The sequence below is a fragment of the Castor canadensis genome, chromosome 14 (assembly GCF_047511655.1).
Source record: "Castor canadensis chromosome 14, mCasCan1.hap1v2, whole genome shotgun sequence".
Classification (NCBI taxonomy): domain Eukaryota; kingdom Metazoa; phylum Chordata; class Mammalia; order Rodentia; family Castoridae; genus Castor; species Castor canadensis.
The window spans coordinates 75,366,066-75,385,604 of NC_133399.1; the positions used below are offsets into that span (position 1 = coordinate 75,366,066).

At 38.2% G+C, this 19,539-nt stretch overlaps 1 protein-coding gene and 1 pseudogene across 2 annotated transcripts; one reads left to right on the forward strand and one right to left on the reverse strand.

Moving 5' to 3' along the window:
• Positions 1-1,841: 1,841 nt before the first annotated feature.
• Positions 1,842-8,142, reverse strand: Zfp42 (ZFP42 zinc finger protein). 2 transcript variants are annotated; one of them, XM_074054779.1, is made up of 3 exons: positions 7,986-8,142; positions 6,322-6,404; positions 1,842-4,548 (listed from the first exon to the last, which is right to left on the reverse strand). In XM_074054779.1, the coding sequence occupies exon 3, from the start codon at positions 4,466-4,468 to the stop codon at positions 3,569-3,571; it is 900 nt and encodes a 299-aa protein (XP_073910880.1). In that variant the 5' UTR covers positions 4,469-4,548; positions 6,322-6,404; positions 7,986-8,142; the 3' UTR covers positions 1,842-3,568. The 2 variants fall into 2 exon arrangements, with proteins under 2 accessions (XP_073910880.1, XP_073910879.1); XM_074054778.1 differs by having other exon boundaries at positions 1,842-4,551; positions 7,986-8,140.
• Positions 8,143-13,950: 5,808 nt separating this feature from the next.
• Positions 13,951-14,236, forward strand: LOC109702052 (10 kDa heat shock protein, mitochondrial pseudogene; annotated as a pseudogene).
• Positions 14,237-19,539: the final 5,303 nt, after the last annotated feature.

Below are 19,539 nucleotides of genomic sequence, written 5' to 3' on the forward strand. Positions count from 1 at the left end.
CTCAAAAAACCAAAAATCGTATGTTCTCCCTCATATGTGGACATTAGATCAAGGGCAAACACAACAAGGGGATTGGACTTTGAGTACATGATAAAAGCGAGAGCACACAAGGGAGGGGTGAGGATAGGTAAGACACCTAAAACACTAGCTAGCATTTGTTGCCCTTAAAGCAGAGAAACTAAAGCAGATACCTTAAAGCAACTGAGGCCAATAGGAAAAGGGGAACAGGTACTAGAGGAAAGGTTAGATCAAAAAGAATTAACCTAGAAGGTAACACACACGCACAGGAAATCAATGTGAGTCAATGCCCTGTATAGCTATCCTTATCTCAACCAGCAAAAACCCTTGTTCCTTCCTATTATTGCTTATACTCTCTCTACAACAAAATTAGAAATAAGGGCAAAATAGTTTCTGCTGGGTATTGGGGGGTGGGAGAGGGAGGGGGCGGAGTGGGTGGTAAGGGAGTGGGTGGGGGCATGGGGGAGAAATGACCCAAGCCTTGTATGCAAATATGACTAATAAAAAAAAAAAAAAACCAGCCTGTTGTAAACCTTAGTTATATATGAAAAAGTTTACAACCACTTTAAGATTTCCAGTTTTTTTTTTTTTTTTTTTTTGGTGTTACTGGGGTTTGAACTGAGGGCTTCATGCTTGCTAGGCAGGTGCTTTACTACTTGAGCCACTCCACCAGTCCAGATTTCAATTTTGTAGAAAGTTTCTACAGTGTTAACTTCCCACATGAATGTTTAACCATTAAAAAAAAAAAAAATTGGACTGAAGATGTTCCTGAAGTGGTAGAGTGCCTGCTTAGCAAGTATAAAGCCCTGAGTTCAAACTCCAGTACTGCCAAAAAAAAAAAAAGAGAAGGAAAAAGAAAATGGGGCCATAACAAAGTGAAATACTGGCATGTAAATTCATCCAGATTTGGGGGTTGGTTAAATGCCAGTATTTGGCAATTATGTAAAAATCTAGAAAAATTGATTTCCTTTTACTTTTCTCTAAATACATGTTCATTCTTATTTAGTATACAAATGTAGAAAGTGTATGTGCATTTGTTTCTGAAACATTAAGAGACTTCAAGCGATATTCCTTATTAACTAGCCTTTTTCTTTTTTCCCCTCCATTGGATGCACACATCTACATTCTTGTGTTAGGGTTCCCCTTTTGGGAAAACAACAAAGCAACCCCACCTCCTCCCTGCCCCCAAACAAAACAAAAGAAAAAAAAAGGAGGCTAGCTAAGTAGCATTCTATTCCCAATAAGGATTTAACTAATCATTGAAATGCAGATATTCAAGTGTTTTAGCTTTTGGACACTTTAGCACCAGAAAGTACTCTATAGAAGCAGATCAGCCTCTGCCTAGGAAACCAATCGGGATCCTTCTGGAGACGGTGTTCAATTTAAACCCTGCATCTTCTGTTTAGTCTTCACCGCTGAAATTGAAATCCAGAGAGCCAAGCACAGGGCTGCCAAAGCAAAAGCTAGACAAATACACGCTCCATGATCTTGATCAATCACAGAATTCCAATGTTGATCTGGAAGACACTCCTAATGTATGAGCGATTATGTGCCCTATGTTCCCCTTGAGACTCAGACACACATTCTTGCAAAAATAAATTTAAGCTTCTGTATTAATCTATAGTAACAATTAGCTCACACGGAAGTCAAATTGAAGTCTTGCTGCTTTTGTTTTAAGGATATACTTCTTTAATATTTTGGCATTTTTAAAACCAAGATTAATAAAAAATCTGATTTACTAATTTATTGTTTTTTTTTTTTTGGGTACCTATTAGTATAACTTCCAGAGATATCTTAAATCTTAAAATCAAATGGTATTTTAACTATATCTGATTATTTAACATACTGACTCTGGTGGGGGAATACATACAAAGTTTCATAGCTTCATGCTTTCTGTCTGGCATAAGGTAATTCCAATATGATTTACTTTGCAATCATACAAATAAATTAATCTGTAATAATCACCCTTAGACAACTGATCTTCCCCATATCCATATTTACTCACTTTCTCTGAATTGTCTTCCACAGCCTGTTAATACACTAGATTCAACTGATCTTTTAAAAACAAACTTCTTACTCTACTGTTTTCCTCCAGGTGTAGTCCTTTCTTTCCTTCTCTTTGTAGCAACATTTTCTGAAAGAATACCTGCTCATTTCTACTGAATTAATCTAGCGTGTTATGCAGCTTGTTCTTTCTTAATGGCCATTTAAGTTATTAATTTGTCCCTACCAAAATAATTCAGTTATTATCCTTAATTACTTTCCTAAATATTGGGTCCAAAGTATTGCACAGTATGGACCTGTGAGTCCTCTCAAACTTCATGTTAAAACTCGAACCTCCAGGACCTCAGAATGAGACCTTATTTGAAAAAGGGATCTTTACAGAGGCTGGGTTATAATCCAGTATGACTGGTGTCCTTGTAAGAGGAAATCTGAACACAGGTAACAAAGAGAAATCAATGAAGACACAGAGACACGTGAACATGAAGGTAGGAAGACAACTACAAGCCAAGGAAAAGCCTGGAACAATCCCTTCTAGATATAGTGCACAGGAGGAATAATCTTGTTAATGCCTTGATTTTACATCTATGAGATAATGAATTTCTTTTGTAAGTCACCTTGTTTGTCACTGTTATGGTAGTCCTACGAAAACTAATAAAGCACTCATGGAAAATATCTTTCAAAATAGTTTTAACAATTTATATTTTAGTTGCAAGAGTAACTTTTCTTCCATATCTTAGCAATATTGAATAGAAGTCTTTGCAATGTCTGCTAATTTTTAAGAACATGTAAATGGTATCTTTTTAATGACACTTCTCTGATTTTGTGAAATCAGGTTTAACACATCTCTATGGTTTTATGTCCCTTTATTTTGAAATACTCACATGCATTAACATCAGATAACCACTTACACAAATGATTTCAATTTCATTTGGTACAAGGATGCAAACAAAAACCAAAAAATTAAATACATTTGGCTTTAAAGAATATGCAATTACTCATTTATTGATTATCTGTTGCAAAAAATATTCATTTTTAAAGATTATCACATCTACCATAAAGTATATTTTTAAAGCTAAAAGCTACACAACTGGAAATGACAAAATTAACAATCACATGTAATGTGTGAAAATAACTATTCATGTTCAATAATCTAACAAAAATATTAAAGATTGTTTTTGAAGTATACTTATCATTGACCATTCTGTTGCAAGGTCACTATAGGACACACAATATTCTTAAAAGGGTCTCACAAAGTATAGAAGCATCTTAATAAAACTAAAAATATGCCTTGCAAGGCATCTTAAAAATCCCTTCCTCTGGGAAGTAAGAGGAGGAAGGAGAAATTGGTCAATGGGAAAAAGGAGGGGGGACAAGAGGGCAATGGAGGTGCACATATCATCAAAGTACATTTCTTACATGTATGAAAATGTTTTAATGTGACCCATTACTTCGTATTTTTAATTAAAAAAAAATTCCTTCCTACAAACAATGATCTATGAAACATATTTTTCCCCACAATTTTGTTAATGCTTATCCTGTTGAAGGATTACTTTTGATTTTTTTCCAGTGATTCTTTCTTTGCCTTTGCATGAGTTAAGATGTGAGCTTTCAGGTTATTTGACTGAACAAACCTCCACTTGCATCCTTCAAAGGGACACACAAAACGTTTTTCCCCAGTATGGATGCGTACATGAGTGCGCAAGTTGAAGTCCAGGGAAAAGCGTTTTCCACACCCTTCAAAAGTGCACTGAAATGGCTTCTCTCCAGTATGCACTACAAAATGCCTCTTTAGTTTTGCACTCTCTACAAATGCCCTCCCACACTCTGCACACACATGCTGGCGGGGGCCATGAACGAGGAGATGCTTTCTCAGGGCAGCTCTATCCCTCAACTTTCTTGTGCATCCATTCTGAGGACAAGCTAATGCCTCTGGAGCTAGATCGTCACAGTCTTTATTAGGATCTGCTAAGTCAGTGCCAGGTATTTCCCCAGAAGGCAGCTTCTTGTCTGTCAGGTGCTCAGAATACCCATGGGGTGAATTCTCTTTAGCAAGCTCTTGTTGTGCCCCCGTTTTCATGTATGACAAAGAACATTCAAGAAAGGAGCTTGCTTCAAGAACCTGCTGAGAGAGACTTTGTTCTGATCCTTCCTTTAGGTTTTCAAAGGACTTAAAAAGTAAATCCTCATCCAGGATGGGCTCAGAAAACTCACCTCTTATTATGCACTCTATGTAACAGTCAGGGAAATCACCGTCATCAACAATTTGATGGTTAATCTCATAGTGCATACCTTCATCAGGTGGAGTGCACATTGTGTTGAGAGGTGGCTTTTGGGCCTGCTGGGCTCCCCTGGCCTTGCCTTGCTTTGGTTTAACTCTGTTGAGGGCTCTTCTGCCCAGGCCTTTCCGGCCACTTGCCTTTGCCCTTTTCTTCGTTTGCTGACTCATGTCGTCCTGAAGGCTTCTTTATCTATCAATCAAACACTCGCAGGTAGAAGTGATCCAGGTAAGTCTCCTCCAACAAACACCTGCTTTAGATAATAACTTCAAGTTAAAATATATTTCAATATTAGAGACATAGTCAGAAAATGGCTTAAGAAATGGTTTCAAACACTCCAATAACAGAATGGCTAATTTACATGTTCTCTGACAAAATCCACAAAAGAAGAAGAATATGAGTTCTGGGTCTGCCCACAAGCTATCTAACTTAACGACTGCCTAATTTACTACCCCTCACTATGGTGCTAGTTGTACTCTAGGCTATTTATCATTTGATACATCAGTAAGCAGACATTAAGAAAAAACTATACTTCACAGAGCAGACACTCATATGCATATGAAATATGTAAGCAATGCAAATTAAATGCTACAGTTTGCAAAGGTAAGTGCTACAGAGTAAGCAAAGGGATTGGCAGAAAGTAGCTTATATTCTTTTGTTTTAATTGGCATTGGGGTTTGAACTCAGGTCAACCTTTACTGGTTAATGGTGGCTGATTAACACTTGTAAAGTGCTTAGCCCAATTCATGGCACATAATAAATGCTGAATACTTATGTGAACTGGTATTATTTCATTACCTTTTCTACAAGGATATGTTGGATCCTTTTCTGTATAGAGTCAGATTTAAGCTTCAGAGCCCTCTGTCTGATCTCTGTTGAAAGTATTCAAACCAGTTGTATGGTGACAAACAATAGGTAAAGGAAATGAGGGTGGCTCTATTACAATAAGACAGGAAGAGACTGGATTTTGACCAGGGCTATAGTTTTCCTGTGTGTTCTAGAAGATTCTCTGGTATTCAGAGAAAAAGACACATGAAATCCATGGCATTCCTATCTCTGTGAGTGAAAGTAAAAAAAAAAAGGCAGGGTAATCTGGCTCTGAATTTTCCATCATTTCCTTAAAAATCTAAAACCAAGACTGTTTAAAAAGTATAGCATGAATGTGTTACTGCTGCTTTTCTAAGAACCTTTTGCTTAATGTTACAATTGTGTGAGTAAGAAAGGATCTCTTTATTTATTGTTCTGATGTCTTGGTGTAGGAGGAGAAATTAAAAGCTTTTTAAATAAGGGCAAATGTTAAAGCAGTGGGGTGAAAATTAACAGCTTGAAAATACTCATATTAAAAAACAGCATCTCAACAGAATCATGTCAACTTGCTTTTGGCAAAAAAAGATAAATGTGAAGAATAAAAACAAAACATGTCTTAACTGCTAACACAAAAGTTTAAAATTTCCTCCTAAAATGTTATATATAAAAAATGTTATAAGGCTGGGGATGTAGTTCAATGGTAGAGTGCTTGCCTACCAAACATGAGGCCTGGGTTCAATACCTAACATCATTAAAAAAAGTTGTAAGTGTTGAAATCTATTTTGCTAGTGGAGTGGCTCAAGTGGTAGAGCGTGAGGCCTTGAGTTCAAACTCCAGTGCCACCAAAAAAAAAGAAGAAAGTCTCTTTAATGGACCAGGGGGGCATGCATTGCTCAAGTGGTAGAGCACTTGCCTGGAAAGCACAAGACCCCGAGTTCAAACCTGGTACTGTTCAAAAGAAAAAAAAAAAAAAGGCCATAATACACTCTCCCTCCAATAAAGTATCAGATTATACACATCTTTCTCACTCACTAAAACAGTACCCCACCATAAGCATGCACATGAAAAAAACAGAGTTTGCTAATCCACACTTCAGATCTCTGCTTAAATATCACTTCCTCAGGGCTTCCCTTGATTCTTAGGCTCATTTAAATCCAAAACTAAATGTTTGCTAGTTTCCCATTTAACACTGATCAGAGCTCTTGGTTTGTCTTACCTGCTTATCAGCTCTATAAAAGTAAAGATCTCTTCTGTTTTCTTCACCACGTGTCCCAGCAATTATTTACCTAATGAAATGAACTGATGAATATGCATTAGTTACCATACTGATGATACGTGATTTAGAAATCCTATAAAATTAATCTAGGAAATTATTTAGAACCTCAGACACAATGCAAGGTGTTATCTAAAACGACATCTCGAAGGAGATATTTTATGAATATTTCAGTCCTTTCTTAGTTAGATTTTTAGTTGTCAGATCTTTGGGCATTATGCTTATTTTTTCACAACAAATACAATCTTGTGAGCAAAGCATATAAAAAACTGAGATGTAATATACTAACTTAGAAATCTGTTTATATGAGCATCTTCTGTTGGTGGAAATAACTACGTAAACATGGGGTGAAAACAAAAATTTCAATATTAAATACTTAACGGCATGGGATTAATCTAATTTTGTATTTTGGAAACTGGGACAGAAGTACTTCATGGGATTCGTCATCTGCACCGTCATTTGACAAATATTTAATACCCAATATTGTTTTAAGTACTGAACATAGAGCAGTGAAAACGATACAAAGTCCATGGCTATCACAGGTCTTTGTTTTTATATTGTAGGGAAGACAGACAGTTACAGTAAATAAACAAGTTTCAAATTCAGAAAAATGCTATACAAAAAAAAAACGAGTATGCGGGAGGAAGTAACTGGGGGGAGGCCATCTTGGTTAGGCCTGGAAAAACTTCCAATAAGAGCACATTAGACCTGAAAATGTTGAGTCTTCATCTCCAGGGGAATTGGTGGGAGCTGAGTATTTGGTTCAGGACGCAGGGAGAAGTACAAAGGTAAGTGTGGCGCAGAGAGGAAGCCATATTTATTACAGAACATGGTGAACCAAGAACATGGTGGCCAGAGAGGAGGAGCCATTTGCATTGCATTTGAAGACCACGGGAAACCGTTACAGGGTTGCAAACAAAAGCCACAGCTGGGCCTGGGCCAAAGAAGATTACTCTGGCTCCACTAAGAAGAATGGATACAAAGTGACAAGACTGAAAGCAGAAAAATTCATAAGGCAATTGAATCATCCAAGAAAGGAGTGCTGGCGGTTTGGGGCAGCACTGGAGTAGAGGAGAAAGAACCTTTCCAACTCTCTGGAGGACTGGATGGGGAGCTGGGAAAGGGAATCAAGAATGACCTGTTCCAGGGTTTTTTCTGGAGTCATTTGAGGAGATGCTAGTGCTACTTACAGAGGCAAGCAGAGAAGGAAACGGATAGGTCTACTGTCTTAGCAATAAACACCTTAATATAAAACAGACGTAGCTATATAATTGTGATGAAATAAAGTATTTAAATGAAATTTAACATTTTAACATGGAACTTCACGGAAATTTCAACCAGACACTCACTCTCTTGGAAATGTGTTAACTTTCTCCTTTTATCTGTTTTAAAAGTTGGTGGCCAGTGGTCCCCGGCAGCCGGAGAGCCAGGCAGTCTGAAAGCTGTAAATTTAGCTACCAAAAAGCCAGTTAAAACCTGCTCCAGGACGCTAAAACGCTTCCCATCCATGGTTTTCAAACCATTTTCACCCATATTATAAGTGGTGAATTCAATACACTTTCCCAGCCCTATACCAGTTAAGCCAGGTTCCATGAAACAAGACTTACCCATGCCGCTGCGACACGCGCTACTTTCTACTCCGCTTCCTCCCAAAGGTGAGAACAGGCGAATCGCCAGTCGGCCGCGGAACCGCAGTAGAAGTCTACCGCGCCTCGTGCTGGGCTCGGGAGACCCAGCCTCCTTCCGATCGACGCGTTCTGATTGGCCTACACAACATTGTAACTCCGCGGGGGCGGTGGGCGGGGCTCGGCGGTGGGCGGGGCCCGCAGGAGCCTGCGCGCTCCTCCTCCTGCGGGAGAGGTCCTGCCGGAAGCGTCTGCCCCTAGACCTCTACGGCTACCGCTCTGACCTCCGCGTCCCAATCGGCGATTCTCGCTTGCAGTACGTACTCAGCAAGTGTCTATAACAAATGGACGTAAGTGTAAGCAAAGTTAAACTTTTGTGTACGGATGAAATAAAAACCAGTCAAGCGGAGGCACCCCTGGCATTAGAAATGCCCCGATGACTTTCCTGGCACTTCCGCCCCAACCTTTATCCCCATCCCAACCTAAGCCAACTCGAGGGTAAACTGCACTTAGTCTTAGCCGAAAGGTGGAATAAACTGCTACTGCTGTCTTTCCCTTTTAGTCATTAAAGTGACTGTGGGTATCCTTAAAAGTAACACAACTCACTTCGGGTCAATCAACGTTCACATTACACATGGTCTACTGAAATTCAGTGGTTTGTATAAATACACCCAGACCTTTAAAACAAAGCCCAAATCAATATTTACGAACCTCTTAAATTTTGACTTGGAGTTTTTCTGCAATGCACACATCGGGAGGCCATTTTCTTCTCTTTTGTTTACTTATTTTTGAATAAATTGCAACTTTGAAATTGGAAAATCAAAGGTAATTTCCAATGGGGAAAACACTTTTTTTTTTTTTTTTAAGGATTGGAGTCTGCCGCTAGATCTGATGGGAACCCATCCATTTGAATTGAAGTCAGCTAAAGCTTCATCAGCTCCTTACCTTTGAACATACCATTATTAGGTGGATTTCTGAAGACAGAAATATTAAAGAAACTGCTTCCCTTTATTGCGCCTTGTTATGGCTTTTTAAAAACTGTATTCAGTGGAATAAGACAGACTTAGAAAGACATCGTTTCTCTCACACGTGGAATCTAATCTAAAAGAAGACAGTTTTAAGTCCTCCTCTTTGGAGAAGACGGTAAAGTGGGTAAATACAATCAAGAACTTAATACACGTGAGTGAAAATAGAATAATGGAATCCAGTGAAATTGCTTCAAGAAGGAGGGAAATGGTGGGGTCATCTTTTTTTATATTAAAGCATTAGCCAACTCTCATAAGATTATTAAAAACTATACTGACCTACTTTAAAAACTGGAGCATTAACCTTACCACTATAGGTAGACTCAAACTTCAGAAACTGATCTTGTAATTGTCATTGGAAAACCTTCCAGAGACTGGAAAGTAATTATTGTTTTGGAAATTTGCAAAATTTTTACCAACTAAAACTGATATAATGAGTTTTAAACTTCAGTAGATAGGAGGGAAGCTCTTTACTGATGGACCCTTAAAGCAGGCTCATTTGAGAGGTGAACAGAACAATTAAAATGGTGTCTCCACTTCAAAGGTGTCTCAGGTCTATCTCCTGTCTGAATAAAATCATGTTTTCTCAATAGAAATAAAAGTAAATAAATAAATGGAGGGGAAGGAGAGTAAGAAAGAGACAGAGGGGGATAAATTTGGTCAAACTATACTGTATGAATGAATGGAAATATCATAGTGAAACTCTGTTGTATGATTAATATGTCCTAATAAAAATTTTAAAAATTGCATAGATAAATTCTCAGATCAGGTTTGCACCAGCCCTTCCTCCTATTTTTTGTGATAAAAATGTAAATGTTTGGGTTTCAATAAGAAATACTCAAAAGGCCCAAACAATATATAAACATGTGGGTAAATGTAAAAATGATAAAAACCAAAACCAAACAAACAAAAACCAAGAACTACAACTTTAAAGAGCTAAAGAACCTTGAACAGGATATTCTTTTCAAACCAATGGGGATACATATACACACTTGCTTTAAAGCAGATCTTTCTTTAACTGGATTCACAGAACCACACCCTTTGTTATCAGTTACTCAACCATTTCTACAGGGCACACATAAACTAGATTATTTTATAATCCTCTCCCTTCACTGATTTTGTCCACTCACCTGGTTGGTGTTAGTGGAGGGTGTGGCTCTGGCTAGGAACTTGAGACAGCTCCTTTAGAAAATCTAAAATTACATTTCACACTCCACCTCATGAATGTATTATTTCTGATTCCATTGTGATTTAACTTTCCCAAATCCCTGAAAAAGTAAACCCAAATGAATGTTGTAATCTGAATTTAGCTCGAGGGAAATTTAATTTCTCCAAAATGAGTTAGGGGAGCTAATTAAACTGAAAGGAAAGTGGGCTGCCTTTTGAAGTTGCCCACGAAGGGTGGTATATAGAAACAAGCATGTTTTGAATTGTTGAAATTTTAGTCATAGTAATTCTACCTGTAACATTATGGCCATTTAAAAAAAAAATTGTATCTTGACAATTTATATGTGTGTCATAAACCAGTATGTTTCCTTCAAAGGTTTAGAAAGCAAACATTTATACCTAGGCAATAATTAACCTTACAGGAACTTGAGTTGCTCTCCTAGACAGGCCATACTGTTCTAGACCCTAGGGATATGATGGCTGGCCTCCTGGAATTTGCAGACCAAACTTGCAGGGCAAGATTTCAGATGAGCAAAGTAATTTGCTGGTAGGCAGCAGGTTTAAGGGATGCCAAAAATTAAGAGATTAAGATTGTGCCAGGCACTGGTGACTCATTTCTGTAATCTTTGCTACATGGGAGGTGGAGGTCAGGAGGGTCATGGTTCAAGGTCAGCCCAGGCAAATAATTTGAGAAACCCTATGTCCAGAACAAAATGAACTGAAGGTGTGACTCAAGTGGTAGAGTGTGCCTGTTTTGTAAGTGTGAAGCCCTGAGTTCAAACTCCAGTTCCACCAAAAAAAAAAAAAAAAATTTGACCATATTTTAATGTAGTTTTTTTAAAAAAAATCAAATTTAGTGCAAAAATTCCTGCTGAGCTAAATATACAAATTTTAAATAAAGACATATTCAGAGAATACCACCCAAATGATCATGCTCTTAAATGAAAAAATGCATCTATTATTGATTGGTACAGTGAAGGATAGGTGTTTAGTGTGAAAACCCAAAATAAGAGAATTGAAGTGGGGTAAGGTTTCCCTGGAGCTGCTATGATCTGAAGGAGGAGTCAACTTGGAGGGCAGAACATGTTTACAAATATATTACATATATTTGAGGATTGGGAGAGTGAAGTGTGGAGAGGAAATGCATGCAGCCCAGACTACTGAGCCTTGGAGGCATCGAAAGTACTTAGATCTTAACCCCAAAAGCAAGGGGAATAGGATATTTATTAAAAGAAAACATGCTTCATCTATAAATGCTTATTAACCTTATCCTTGCAAAATATTATTTTATTATTGGAGCTCAGGGTCCTTCTATTTGCTCTAGGTAATATTAAATGCTTTATACACAATCTAATTTTATCTTAAGTCATATTTACAGAATGGTTATTATTACTGTTATTATTATTATTTTCGTCTGTGTTTTAAAAAGATAACCTTGGGGCACAAAGGAACTTCACACACTGGGTGGGTCTAAGGTCAGATTAAGCCCTGGTGTGCTTAACTCTTTGAGATGCTTTATTGTGGTTTAATTATGGTAGTTCACAAACTCCATAGTTGTAGTTTTCATTAGAAAACCTCTTGCATTATTTCCTATAATTTATAGTACCTCTTTCAAGCTTGTTTGATCTTGATGGCAGCCTTATGAATTGTTATTATCCATTTTATGGATGAGGAAATGGGAAGTCAGTAATGAAAAACGCCCCCTTCTCAGCCACACAAGTATTAAGCTTGTGAGGCAGAGTTTAGACCCAAGTCTTGTTATCTGACTCAAACTTTAAATATAAAGTTAAGTTTTCCAAGCTCAGTCAATTGTTTAAATAGCTTATTAAATGTATTTTTAGAGTTTCCACGAGGGGGGAACCCAATACATGTTATATTTCTCAAAAAAAGTATGTTTGTACTTAGAATTTGATATCTTAGTAGAGTATGATTTTTTTAAAGACTTAATTCTAAGGTACCTTTGTGTCTCTTTTTTAATCTACATGGGAGATCTTTGGTACTTGTTGTTGATACAAATGAAACTTGTCATCATATTGCCATATCTTTAGATGAGTGCTATAAGCACATAAATATCATATTTCGTTTTCTGTCTGATAATTTAGCAGTGACCCTAAGTGTAGAGGACAAAGGCTATTTTTCAGATGTCACGTAGTCCTCAGACTTTGACAATGATGTGCTAATTTTTTTTATAAGATTCTTTTCTTCCTTTCCTGAATTATTGCTGTGTCACTGTTTCTGTTCTTCAAAATTCATGCATTGAAATCTAATCCCCAACATGATAATATTAACAGGTATAGTTTTGGGGAGGTGTTTAGATCATATGGGTTCTGAGTGGGGTCAGTGCTCTTATTTATAAGATGGTTGAGAGAGCCCTCTCAACCTTTCTATGTGAGGACACATAGAAAGCACCAGCTAGGACTGTGTGTGGTGACTTGCACCTATAATCTCGGCTACTTGGAAGGTGGAGATTGGGAGGATTGTGGTTTGAAGTCAGCCTGGACAAAAAGGTAGTGAGACTCCATTTTAATCAATAAGCCAGGTGTGGTGGGGTATTTCTGTAATCCCACCTACAAGGGAGGCATAAGTAGGATGATTGCAGCTCATAGCTGGAGGTAAAAATGTGAGATTCTATTCAGAAAGTAACTAAATAAAAATTGGCTTGGTGTGTGACGAAGAGGTACAACACCTTCCTAGCAAACATGAGGTACTGAGTCAACCTAAAAATAAAAAAAAAAAAAAGTCATTATTTGTAAGGAAAGGGCCCTAGACAGACACCAGATCTGCTGACACCTTAATCTTGGACTTCCCAGCCTCCAGAACAATGAACAATATGCTTCTGTTGTTTGTAAATTATCCAATCTGTTTTGTAATAGCAGCCTAAAACAGAGCCTCCTTTCTCCCAAATACTCCTTGCTTTTCTGCTAAAGGACCAACTGAAAATTACCTGGAGTAATTTTCTGAATTTGTTAGTGATATATTTTTGATAATTTTCCTTCCCCGCCCTAAAATTTTGAATTAACTTCAGATAGAATCGGCTTTTAAATTAAAAAAAAAGGACATTCTTTTGGATTTAAGATGAGCTGGAAAGATATTACAGAGAATTTCCTTATATACTTTACTCAGTTTCCCCTGGGTTTAACATATCAGACAGCCAGTATACATTTATTAAACCTAAAAATTCAGCAATGGTTTAATACTAATAACCAGACTCCAGGCTTTATTGGATTTCATTATTTTTCCCAGAGTTGAACTTTCTGTCTGTTCCAGAATCCAATCAAGATACCATTTTGCATTTTAGATCTAATTAAGTCACAAACATAAATTCCACAATCTAATCCCAATTTTAGCTCAGAAAATTTAATTTGTGTCTTGGAATATACTCCCTTCTATCATTCCTTCCATACAATTCACTACTCCCCACCATTCCAAGTCTATACATTTTCCAAACTCAAATTGAAATTCACTGAGTTTTGGAAAGCCTTTCTTTTGGGAACTCAATGCTGTATCTCTGTACATTGAATTATCTGGCTTTAAGGGTTATGTTTGGGCTGGGTGCCAATGGCTCAAGCCTGTAATCAAACTATTCAAGAGGCAGAGATCAGGAGGATCACAGTTTGAAGCCAGCCCTGACAAATAGTTCACAAGACCCTATCCCGAAAATCCCTTCACAAAAAAAGGGCCCTGAGTTCAAACCTTAGCACTTAAGGAAAGAAAAAAGAATTGTGTTTGGCTTTCCTAGCAGAGGGGTGTGAGTCATGGCAGAAAACGCTGTTAGAAAGTTTCTTCTGCTGTTTGGCTGAGTACTGGTAGAAAGAAATGCAGCCAAAGCTGTAACCAAAGGTGGCATTATGCTTCCAGAAAAATCTCAAGGAAAAGTGTTGTAAGCAACAGTAGTGGCTGTTGGATCCATCCTCCTCCAAAGGAAAGGGTGGGAGAGTCAACCAGTTAGCATGCAATTTGGAGATAAGAGTTTTTCTGCCAGATAGCAAGGATTACTTCTTGTTTAGAGATGATGACATTCTTGGAAAGTGGGTAGACTGAAATAAGTCCCTGTTGAGATCGCATCACACAGTGATGTTCTGAAATCTTTCATGGTATAAATAATTTCCACATGTCTCCCTTTTATAATAAACCGATGTACGAAAAAAAAAAGAATTATGCTTTGTATCACATAAGAAGTCATTTAACATTACCTGTAGGTGTATCTTGCATCTGTAATGTAGTAAGTGGAAGCCCAATAAAATCCACATCTCCTCAGGAGAAAAATCACTGGGCACCTTGGATTCCCTGACTACTTTAAGGAAGTAAAGGAAAACCCCAAATACAAAAGTTGGGGTTTTGTATTATATTCGAAATGGTCCTTTATCTCAAAGAAGAAAAATGTCTAAAATAAATAGTTCTGGGCACACAGTTCTGTATAGTTTTAATAGCTTTTTTTTTTCTGTCTTGAAATTTTAGGTTCTAAATCTACTTTTTTTTTTTTTTTTTTTTTTTTAGTAACAGCCTGCATTTTATTGTATTTTTAAAAATTCATTTATTCACATTGTTTGGGTCATTTCTCCCCCCGTCCCCCACCCCTACTATCTCCCCCAGCTAAATCTACTTTCAAACTGAGGTGGAACCAATTAACAGGTAGTGACCAGTATGTTGTCATGGTCAAAAAAATCTGAGAATTGTGGCTCTAAATTATCTATATGGTTAGAAATGGATCAAAATGGGAAAATAAATTTAAAAATTTTATCTTTTTTGAGGTAAAAATCACCAGCCAACTGTACTTTTAAAACAGGTTGGTTGGTTTAGATCGTATATGTGTATACATACAGGATCTTCCCCTCACCTCAGTTCTCTGGGTACACTCTGCTGTCATGCCCCAAGGAGGGAAACAGTGAGGTCAGAGAATGAACTGGATAAGAATTATTTTGAATGGTTTCCTAAAATGGTGAAAGGATAGAAAGAATATAATAGAGTAGAGCCCAGAATATACCCACATACATGAGGTATCCTGACTTCCTAGGAGTAGTGAGGAAAGGCTGGTGTTCTAAAAATAATGGGGAGACATGTGGCTCATCCATGTGAGTTAAAGGCATTCTTGACCACTAACACCACACAACAATACATTAAGTTCCAGATAGAATTATGAAAGGTAAAAAGTACCTCTTTAGAAAGAAAGCACAATATTCTGTTAAATTAGAAGTTGGAGAGCAAGACAAAATAGTACTGAAAATAAAAGGGATAAATTGAGTTTAAAGTCAAGCACCTTAAGAAACACCATTGAGAGAATGGAAAATACAGGAGCAATCTTATAAAATGGCAAATGTGATGCCACTTCCTTTAAAGGCTTCCCATTCTCCTTGGAAGAAATCCACATCTCTTCCTGTCTTAGAAGGCACCATGTTACCTGGCCTTGGCCACCCCTTCAGCCTCAATGTCTCTCTTTTGGATTCCCTGCCAGGGTCTTTCACGGGACTTCTGCACCCCTCTTCTCTGAAATGCTGTGCCCCAGATTATCACAGGCTTCACTGAGCTTCGTTCTGATCCCAGGTTCAGTGGTATGGAGGGGCCCTGTTCATGACCTTCCTCAGCCAACTTCTAACACATCCCCATGGTTTATTTATTATTATTATTATCATTATTATTATTATTATTTTGCTATAGACAGTATCAACAGCCCCAATGCTGGGGGAATATAGGTTAAAAAGGGGCAGCCCAGGACCCAATTTGAATGGCCCAATTCAGAAGTGTGTATGTGAATAGTGAAGAGCAAATGGGTGGTGAGGACTGGGCCTTAAATCAGAATCCATGAGCAGGTTTGAAAGACCGCTGATCAATTCTCTTCACTAATCCCGGGGAGATTTTTGTGTTGATGAGTACAATCCAGAACTGGGTATATAATGGCAGACGTTTCTGGGTGTCTTCACTCTTTTTCCCTCTGCATTTAACAGTATTCCACAGGTCATCAATCTATGGTTCATATTCCAGATCTAGTTTGCTACCTATCATGAGCTAGGAATATTTTTACATTTTTTAAATGTTTGAACAACAAAAAAAATCAAAACAGAAATAGTGTTTCTTTTTCTTTTTGGTGGTACTGGGTTTTGAACTCAGGGCCTTGTGCTTGTTAGGTAGGAGCTCTACCACTTGAGTCACTGCATTAGCCTCAAACTTCAGACATTAAAAATTATCTGAAGTTGAACATCTGATAACCATAAGTAAACTTACTAGAACTGATGTTTACCTATCGAATACAGCTGCTTTTGAACTCCAATGGCAGAGCCGAGGAATTGTGGTCTAGTTCTTTACTGAAAAAGCTTACTGAGCCCTACACTATGCAATCTCGATTGAATAGGCCTGACTTCTTTTGCAAAAATGTACTGTTACTTACACAATAATTAACAGTTTACCAATTTATCCATTTTATCTTAGTCATCCTCCACACTGGACTCTCTTGGGTGTAAATCTCTCTCTCTTTGTTTTTTTTTTTGTGTACTGGAGTTTGTACTCAAGGCCTACATCTTAAACCACTCCAAAAGCCCTGTTTTGTGATGGGTTTTTTCAAGATAGGGTCTTGCAAACTGTTTGCCCTGGTTGGCTTCAAACCTCAATTCTGCTGCTCTCTGCTTCCTGAGTAGCTAGGATTACAGGCGTGAGCCACCCGTGCCCAGCTTGGGTGTACATCTCTTTAGATAGCCCACTCTCAGGACCCTAGAACCTCCTAAATTCTTCCTCTATGCCTGCTAATATTTTTGACTATTATCAACAAAGTGTTCTAAATCTTCAGACTCTTCATCTTTTAGTTCTAACAAATCTGGAGATGTGTCTTTTCCCTGCAGCCTGCTCAGATAAAGGCTGTCCTCCATCACAGTCATTATCACCATGCCACGAGGCAAGAGGCATCCTTTGTCCCCATTGCTTACTACAGACCTTTCTCCCTTTCTATTCCTTATATTCCCCAGCTCTTCTGAAGCTTAAACTATCAGATAAAATGACCACCATTACTCATATGCAAGTACTTTAGTAGTAATTTTTTTTGTGGTACTGGGACTTGAACTCAGGGCATACACCGTGAGCCACTCTGCCAGCCCTTGTTTGTGATGGGTTTTATTGGGATAGGATCTCGAAAACTATTTTGCCAGGGCTGGCTTCCAACCATGATCCTCTTTCTTTCTGCCTTCTGAGTAACTAGGATTATAAGCATGAGCCACTGGTGCCCGGGCCTAGTAATAATTTTAATGATTCTATTTATTTATCTTTTCTTTTATTCATTTAATTTTACTTATTTTTGAAATAGAGTCTTACTGTGTAGCCTAGGTTGGCCTTGGATTCCCTATCATCCTGCCTCATCCAGAGTTCTGGGATTATAGGTGTGTACCACCGGGCCTGCCTTAGTGACTCTCATGTCCACATGGATGGTTTTCCAAGAGACTGGCTCTGACACCCTTCCCTCAGCTATTCAATCTTAGTTCGTGATCTGAACTTGTCATTACCTATAGCTGTTCCCGATTCATATTCTCAGTTAAAGGTATATAATTCTGTGACATCAGTCATTTGGCTCTCACTTTTAACACTTCTCATCTAGTGAGCTGCCACAGAGGGACGTAAAATCAAGTCACTCTATCTTTTCCTTGTTTCTTACCTATTCGTGTTCTCCTTTTCTATCTGGTCCATTTTAGATCACATGACTCATCATTTTGTTAATTTCCTTACATATGCAGATCATAGTCCTTTATCTCACCCCTACCTTTTTTTGGTGGGACTGGGGTTTGAACTCATGGCTTTGTGCTTGCAAAGCAGGCACTTTACTGCTTGAGCCACATCTCCAGTCTATTTTGCTTTGGTTAATTTTGGAGATGGGTTCTTGTGAACTTTTTGCCCATGCTGGCCTCAAACCTTGATCCTTCTGATCTCAGCCTCCCAAGTAGCTAGGATTATAGGTATAACCACTGGTACCTGAGTATCTCAAACTCTTGAAGTCATATGTGTTTCCCCAGATTATTTTCTTATATTTTAGGGTGGTAGTACAGTTCCCATACGACACTATACCACATCATCTACAGTGGAATGAATGATTATTCCCAAACAAGTGGAATCAATAGCTTTGAACCTATTAAGCTTGAGTTTTACTGACAAAATGAGTTTTAAGTAATCTTATACTTAAAAAAAAAAAACAAACAACCTTTTCTTTTGAAAGCTCTTTTGGAGTTTTGGAATGACACATAGGGATTGTGGAACTGGACCTCAAACCTCCTAGCCTCATTTTCTCTCTTATTTACCCTGTTCCTCCCTCCACCCACCCATAAAGCTGCCATCCTGCTAAATGACAAGTCTGCCTCTTTCGAACCCAAGAGCAGTAACGCCCTCTAGGGGCCATTAAAATGTTTGTAGAACTGGAGTTGTGGCCTAACTAGCATAAAGCCCTGAATTCAAACCCCAGTACAGCTAAAATGTTTCTGGAGATACTTGTGAGGCCTTGGTGTGTTCAATGTCCAGCACCAAAAACAAAGAAAGAAATACACTTAGCAAGCACAAGGACTGTGTTTAATCACCACTAACACACACACACACACAAATAAAAAAAGGACTGAAAATTTAAAAAAGAAAGGTAGGAAGAAAGAAAGAAGGAAGAAGACGGGCGGCGTGGCTCATGTGGCAGAGTGCCTGCTTTGCCAGTGTGAAGCCCTGGTTTCAAATCCCAGTACCACACACATGTGCACATGCACACACACACAAATCAGAGAGAAGGAAGAAAATGTGCTTAAGAAAGTGTCATTGGATTTGATAGAGTTGAGGACATCTTCCTGAGCCAGTTGTTTTATACTGTCCCCTCTTTCCTCAAACTGCTCACATATTTTTCCTAGTCCCATCATCAGTATCTTACTGTACTGAGAAATAAAATCCAAAGGGAAGACAACCTCACTTCCTTCCACCGTCCACCTCATCTACATCTGTACCTATGATGTACCCCCCACCACACCATGAGTGGAATGTCTCTGCTTCCCTCCAGGGCTTCACCTTTGTGTATCACAGGATTCCATTTTTTCTTGATGACTTGAGACATTTTTCAAAGAATTATTTCCTTTCTCCTTCACCTTCAATAGCTTTCTCTCAACTCAGTCGTTCCCATTGGCATTCAAACACACTTTCAGTGATGGTGTGAATTTTACAACTAATTCCCTTCACCTCCACAGCCTCCTACAGTTAATTTGTTCCTACCCCTTTTCATGGCTCCCTTTTATAGAACACTCCTGAAAGGTTCTCTTCTTTTGCTACTAAAATTGTAGCTCACCAGCATCATAGCGTCACTTGAACACTTGGTAGAAACTTCCTTTCAACAGGATCTGCAAGAT

Bases quoted from the DNA above. Each gene is read 5' to 3' on its own strand.
- Zfp42 (XM_074054779.1), bottom strand. From the start codon at position 4,468: ATGAGTCAGCAAACGAAGAAAAGGGCAAAGGCAAGTGGCCGGAAAGGC.